The sequence below is a fragment of the Acanthisitta chloris genome, unplaced genomic scaffold (genome assembly GCF_000695815.1).
Source record: "Acanthisitta chloris isolate BGI_N310 unplaced genomic scaffold, ASM69581v1 scaffold37026, whole genome shotgun sequence".
In the NCBI taxonomy this organism is placed as follows: domain Eukaryota; kingdom Metazoa; phylum Chordata; class Aves; order Passeriformes; family Acanthisittidae; genus Acanthisitta; species Acanthisitta chloris.
The window spans coordinates 418-6,973 of record NW_008680450.1 but is presented as its reverse complement, the minus strand read 5'-3'; the positions used below and the strand labels follow the sequence as shown (position 1 = coordinate 6,973).

The following is a 6,556-nucleotide window of genomic DNA, read 5'->3' as shown; positions in this document are numbered from 1 at the left end:
CCCTAACCCAAACCCTAACCCTAACCAAAACCATTCCTCAGAGGGAGGTTAAACTGGCACAAACTTTCTGTGCCATAAGCCAAGAGGGTTTAACTTGCAAGTACAGAGATGTGGGACAAGAAGGAGATACCTTCCTGAAGATGGACCTTATATCAATAGGACAAGTGGCTTCTAGCTTGAGTGCAAAGAGCACCAGCTCATGGGGCTGACAAAGAAGGGCTGGTGTCCTCCTAAATGCTACTCCAGGTTCTGGGAATCCCTGGGTCGTGCTGGAGAGGTGTTCCTAGAAGTACTCACACAAGCGTCTGTGCTCCCGGGAGAGAAGGTAGTTGGCCAGAGGAGGAGTGTAGGTCAGGCACTGCAGGATGACATTGATGTAGCAGGTGCTGCCCAGGTTGCGCAGTCCCGCGCCAGGTCTCAGTCTCTGCTGCCAGTCCGTGCAGATCCCCCCCAGGGGAAAGGGGATCCCTTGTGGAAAAGACATTCCCTTGAGCAGTGGCTACAAGGAAAGGCCATTTGATGAGCTGTGACATTGCTCAAAAGCATATCCAGGTGTTGAGTTCTCTCCAGGAGCAACAAGGAAAACAGCTCTAACCACCAGCCCAGAAACACTGAGGGAAGACCAACACCCTGTTGGTATCTACTGGTAAGGAAACAGTTTGGGAAAATAGTCTGTTGCCCTGCTTGGTGTGCCAGAAGTCCAAGAAACCCACACTGATTTCTGGCCCTCAGGTTGCCTTCCTTTCCCTCCAGACCCTTAGCTTGTCAAGCCTTCCCTTGTCCTGAGAGTAAAGTGAAGAAAACAAAACTTCTGAGCAGAGACAGCGACCCTACGTTGTCAGCTCTTTCCATGACCAATGTCCTCTAGCAAAGCCCTGTGCGTAGTGGCAGTGACCAAATGCATTTTCCTCTGTCTAACCAAACCCCCTGGGTCAGTGTGGCTGCTCCCAGGACATGTCCCAGAATCCACTCTAGGCTGTCAGTGTGTTGCCACTCAGAGGTGAAGCACCAGCCACGTTGGCTGTGGTCACTCACCAGGCTCCAGTTTGCTGGTAAAGATGTCACTCCCAGGAGCTGTTTCCTCTTGTAGATGTTGCTAGGTTCAGATGCAGATGGAAAACTTAGGGATGATAAAACCCATCCTTCAGAAAGGTCAGGTCAGCATTTGTCCCATCACCTGTTGGGAAAGAAAATAACAGCAGATTAATTAAAAAACCCCCCCCAAATGTTACTCACCAAGCACCTTTGGATATCAGAAGTATATGGCTGATGTTTGTAATTGCTGCTGAGGATGAAGAATTCTTGGCAGAAGGCAGCAGCTGAGTGTTTCTGAAGGCTGCCTCAGTCCAACCAGTTGTTGCTGAGCTGCTCCTCAGGGTACCAAGCACAGGGCAGGTGAGGTCATACAGGCAGGTGTCACTTCTCTGCCCCTTTGTGACACACAGGCCTTGTGTGGGCCCATGGAACACTGTCACCACCATGGGCACTGGAAGTTCCTGTGCCTTCCCAGGCACTGCTGACAAAGTTTGATCACTGACAGAGCTCCTGCTCCTCCAGGAGCTGCAGAGCCAGAGGACACAAAGGTGCTGGGGGCTGTGAGTGAGCTCTGCCTGGGACACTTGAAGGGTTGAGGGTTTCTGTTCCAGGTTTTCCCAGGCCCTGGAATGAGTCCATGAGACTTGACTAGTAAATCACTTGAGCTTTTATGGTTCATCCCCAGTGGATTTTCTCTGCCCTCCAGGTAAGTTTCAGCTGACCCTGAACCAGCACTACCAAAGGAACATCTTCAGCAATGGTGCTGGGGGGACCTTGTCTGGCTCCCACCCAGCTGCTCTCACCTTCAGGGCAGGGTTAGGTTGGAGATCAGGAAAAGGTTCTTCCCCCAGAGGTGTTTGGGCACTGAAAGCTCCCCAGGGCAGTGGGCACAGCCCCAAGGCTGACAGAGCTCCAGGAGTGTTTGCCCAATGCTCTCAGGCACAGGGTGCAGTGTTGGGGTGTCCTGTTGGACTGATGAACCTCAATGTGCTCTTCCAACTCTGAATATTTTATGGCTCTGTGACCCTTACTGGCTTTTTAGCACCAGGATTCTTGGGAATTCAACTCTCAGGAGAGCACATTAGAATCCAAAGCCTCATTTTAGGGCACAAACTCCTCACTTGAGGCTCAAACACTTCGGTTCTTCATGTCTAAAGTCTCATTTGGAAGGTGATAAATTCACTATTTATCCTCCCAATCCCTTTGGGGATTTAAAAGTGATGCTTTTCTCTCTGATTTTAAGGATCACATTACATAAATGAGGGTTTGAGTTTGGAAAACTCAGGGTTGAATCAGAAAAAAAATCCTTTGGACCTTGAAATTGTTGTTAAGGCAGGGGAAGCACCTGAGGTTTGTAAGTGCTTGTGGTTGAAAGGAATGACCAAAGTGTCAGAGGGGCTAGAAACAATCCATTTTATTGGGAAGTTACACACTTAGCATGGAAATTGGTCTGGCAGGCCCTGATCTACTGTGCAAGCACAGAGCAGTGGGTTGGGATAAAGGGGAGAGTGAGCAGGAAGATAGAAACTAAAAAGGGAGAGATGAATTAAGGAGAGAAAAAGAGGGGGAAAAAAAGGAAGAGAAAAGAGAGCTCACCAGTCTCTGAGGGCTTCAGGAGAGCAGTTCTGATGGCAGGGCATGGTCACCCTCCAGACCTGCTCCCTCTCTCTGGCCAGACACAGGTGTACCTGGCCCTCCCATGCTCTGCCAGGACTCTGCCTCTCACCTATGCCATGAGTTCCTGCAGCAAGTGGCTCCAGTCCCCAAACAGTCTGAGAGGGCCTTCCCCCTGTGGTGCTACCAGCAAGGCCAGGGATTTCCAGGGGGGCCCAGACTGGAGTGGGACTTGGTTTGGGCCAGAGTAGAAGTAGGGAGTGACAATTGTCATGGTTTGCCTGTGGCTGTGCTGGACTGTGAGTCTGTGCCACTGTGATGTCACACTGGTCAGTCTGTTGGACCACAGAGAAGGTCCCAAAGCCTGGAGCAACCTGCCCTGGTGGGAGGTGTCCCTGCCCAGAGCAGGGGTTGGAACTAGGTGATCTCTAAGGTCCATTCCAACCCCTGAACATACTATGAAACAGAATCTACAACTTGGCTCTCAGGAAAATCAACCCCAAGAACAAACCAAATCAAATTATCTTAGTAGTCCCCATTTTTGGAGTTCAAACTCTATGTCTCAGCAGGCCTAAAAATATAAGTCTTACCTTGGGACAGATGCATTAAAATCTACTCCACAACAACAAAAATTAACCACAGCTCTAAGAAGACACACTGTGGATGCCTCTGTAAATTAAGGTCCATACAAAGAGTTCACACTCTGACATCCCTCACGAGGAATCCAAAGCTTCGTGGATACTCCTGTAGCTCCAGCTGTAGTTGCTCCAGACAGGACTCTCCTCATGATCACTGATGAGTTCTTCAGGACCAGGACATTAGCATCAGAGTATTCTGGAAACAACACAGATGCAGAAAAACACAGCAGGATGGCTATTAATATGGAATCCGGTGGCACTTTGGAGTTACAGATTTAAAAGTCACATTTTATATGGAACTTTGTGCTTTTTAATGGTCTCGAAACCAACAGCACCTTCCAAGGAATCTTCAGGTTTGATCTTCAAACACAAGCAGCAAAATCTGTCTCAAGATTCTCAGTCCCAAAAGTCAATGAGAGGCTGCTAAGGCAGGAGGTTCTCTCCTGATCTGGCTTCACTTGCTTTTGCTTCTCTTAAGCTACAAAACCAGCAGATCTTTGGAGAAAAACAAACCTCAGCAAAGTCCTGTTTGATAAACCAGATTGAAGTCTGACTTGTGTGCTACAGCACAGAAACTCTGGGCCAATGGGCCCAGTGCTCTAGGCCCACTGCATTGTGACCTCATATCATAGAGCCATGGAACCATAGAATCAGCACAGAACCCTGGAGCCAACCAGGCAGAGGCTCAGGGAGTATCCTGAGCTGGAAGGGACCTACAAGGATCATCAAGTCCAAATCCTGGCCCTGCACAGGACACTCAGATGATCCCACCATGTGCTGGAGAGCATTGTAGGAGGAGGTTCTCGTTGGAGAGGTTTGGAGGCAGCGTTTGCTGACCTGCTGCACTCTGTAGATTGTGCTGCTTACCAGGGCTCAGATCAGAGGTGTCACAGAGAGAATTCCAGGCCTTGTACAGCCCTCTGGCTATTACCTGCTGCTCTTGTTTCATATTCCAGGCCTTGTACAGCCCTCTGGCTCTAACCTGCTGCTCTTGTTTCACGTGGGTGCCAATGATAGGGTCAAGAGCAGGCTGAGCACCACCAAGAAGGTTACAGAGCCCTGGAAGCAGCAGTACCTGCTGATCCTGGAGTGTAGGATTTTTAGAAGTGCAGTTTTTAGGTCAATCTCCTCAGCCCAAGGGAAGGGGTTTGACAGAACCAGGTGAATCTGGAGAATCTGGGTGCTTAGACCATGGGACTTGCTTTGAGAAACATGGTCCATAGGGGCAGAGAGTCCATCTGGCAGAGAAGGGGAAGAGCATCTTCACTCATATGCTTGCCAAGCTGGGGCAGAGAGCTTTCCAGCTGCTGGGGGAGCACATCCTCAATCCATCCCACTCCTACCAGTGCCAGGGACAGCAAGAGATGCCCTGAACCTCAAGACCACATCCCATATGTAAGGGCTTCTCCAGCATCACTTTACAACCACCTCAACTCCCCCTCAGAAGCCAAGGCCAACGCTGACACCATTGAGCAGGTTTGACTTCTGCTCATGTCCTCTCCAGCTGCCAGTGTAATTCTGTTCTCTGTGCAGGAGTTCCTGTTGGGCCTTAGGGGAAAAGCAATTTGATCAGCAGGACAAGCAGGATGCAGTGCAGGCTGCACTGGGCCACAGCCATTTCCTTCTGGGGCAATCCAAAGGCAACATCAGTGCCAAAGAGCTGCTCTGCCCTGCCCACAAAGGCTGCAGTTGAGCCCAAAATAAAGTTGAGCCATTTCCAAGGACACGGTGGTGTGGCAGCGTGGGCAAAGCGAGGGCTGTGTGGGAAGCACAGGAGATGGTTTGGCTGCTCAGGAAGCCACAGCTCCCTCCCCACAGCTGTGGGTGCTGATAGAGGGCTGGGCAGCTCCCCTGGCAGCACTGCCCCAGGGCAGGGCCTGGGCCACGGGCAGGACGAGGCAGAGCAGCAGAGGAGCAAACACTGGAAGATCTGCAGGTGAGTCCCAGTGTCTGGAGGGTTGAGCACTTGAGGGAGTCAGATCTGTGCATGGGAAGCTCTTTTCATAGGATTCATGCTCCTGTCGTGTGAATCCAAACCTAGCAGAGGGTAAAAGCTCCCTGAATATAGGGAGCCTCTTCCAGCACCCAGCCTGGCTGGGCTGGGACATGAGCACACAGAGCCACAGCTCAGGTGGGCAATGCTGCCCAGAGGAGGAGGAGGAGGCACTGCTGCAAGGAGGCTCATGAGTCAGGGTCTCCTGGCACACCAAGGAGAATGAGGTGAGCAAAAGGGCAGAAATGACATCTCTTGGCTGAGCCTGCTGCCCTCAAGGAGGAGCTGACAGGGTGGGTGCTGAGCCTGCTGCCCTCAAGGAGATGACAGGGTGGGTGCTGGCAGTAGGTGTGAGATTCATCCCTCCCTTCATAGAATCATAGAATCAACCAGGTTGGAAGAGACCTCAAAGATCATCAAGCCCAACCCCATTGTGGTTACTAGCCCATGGCACTAAGTGCCACATCCAGTCTCAGCTTGAAAACCTCCAGGGATGGGGAATCCACCACCTCCCTGGGCAGCACATTCCAATGCCTGAGCACTCTCTCTGGAAAAAATCTCTTCCTAATATCCAACCTAACCCTCCCCTGGCAGAGCTTCACCCTGCTAGGGAGGAGCTGCAGAGCTCAGAGTCCCTGGGGGTGCCAGCTGTGCTGTGAATGGTGCTGCAATGTGTAGGTACCTGCACCCACAGCCCTTGGTCCTCCTCTCCAGGCCATGTGTGTCCCTGCCCTGCTCCTGCTCACCCTGCCAGCCCTGCAGGCTGCAGCTCAGCTCTGCTCCTCAGAGATGAACAAGGTGAAGGACATCCTGGAGGTGAACTGCACGGGGCAGGCGCTCAGCACGGTGCCCACAGACCTGCCCACGGACACAGGGATCCTGCTGCTCAGCACCAACAGGCTGGTGTCTCTCTCCACCGCTGCCTTGCCAGCTGCAGTACCTCGACCTGTCCTACAACATGCTGGTGGCCCTGCACACCGAGACCCCCCTGCCATCCCTGAAGGAGCTGATCCTGTCCCACAACAAACTGAGCTCCCTGCCCACCCTGCGGGGGCTGCCCGCGCTCACCCGCCTGGCCCTGGCCCACAACAGCCTGACCACCGTGGCCACGGGCGCTTTCCTCTCCGTGCCACAGCTGCAGGACCTGGACCTGCGCGGGAACCTGCTGCGGACGCTGCCCGGGGAGGCCTTTGCAGGGATGAAGGCACTCAAGGATTTGGATCTCTCGGATAACATGCTGGACGAACTCCCCAAGGAGCTGCTGCAGGACCTCAAG

The 6,556-nt window shown here is 52.4% G+C and overlaps 1 protein-coding gene across 1 annotated transcript in view; it reads left to right on the top strand.

The window, feature by feature from the left end:
• Positions 1–6,067: 6,067 nt before the first annotated feature.
• The window catches only part of GP1BA (glycoprotein Ib (platelet), alpha polypeptide), a gene marked incomplete at both ends in the record, with an annotated part of 831 nt that continues 342 nt past the window's right edge, over positions 6,068–6,556 (top strand). Inside the window, 2 exon segments of the mRNA XM_009077709.1 lie at positions 6,068–6,209; positions 6,211–6,556. Coding sequence (XP_009075957.1) covers positions 6,068–6,209; positions 6,211–6,556 — 488 coding nt within the window.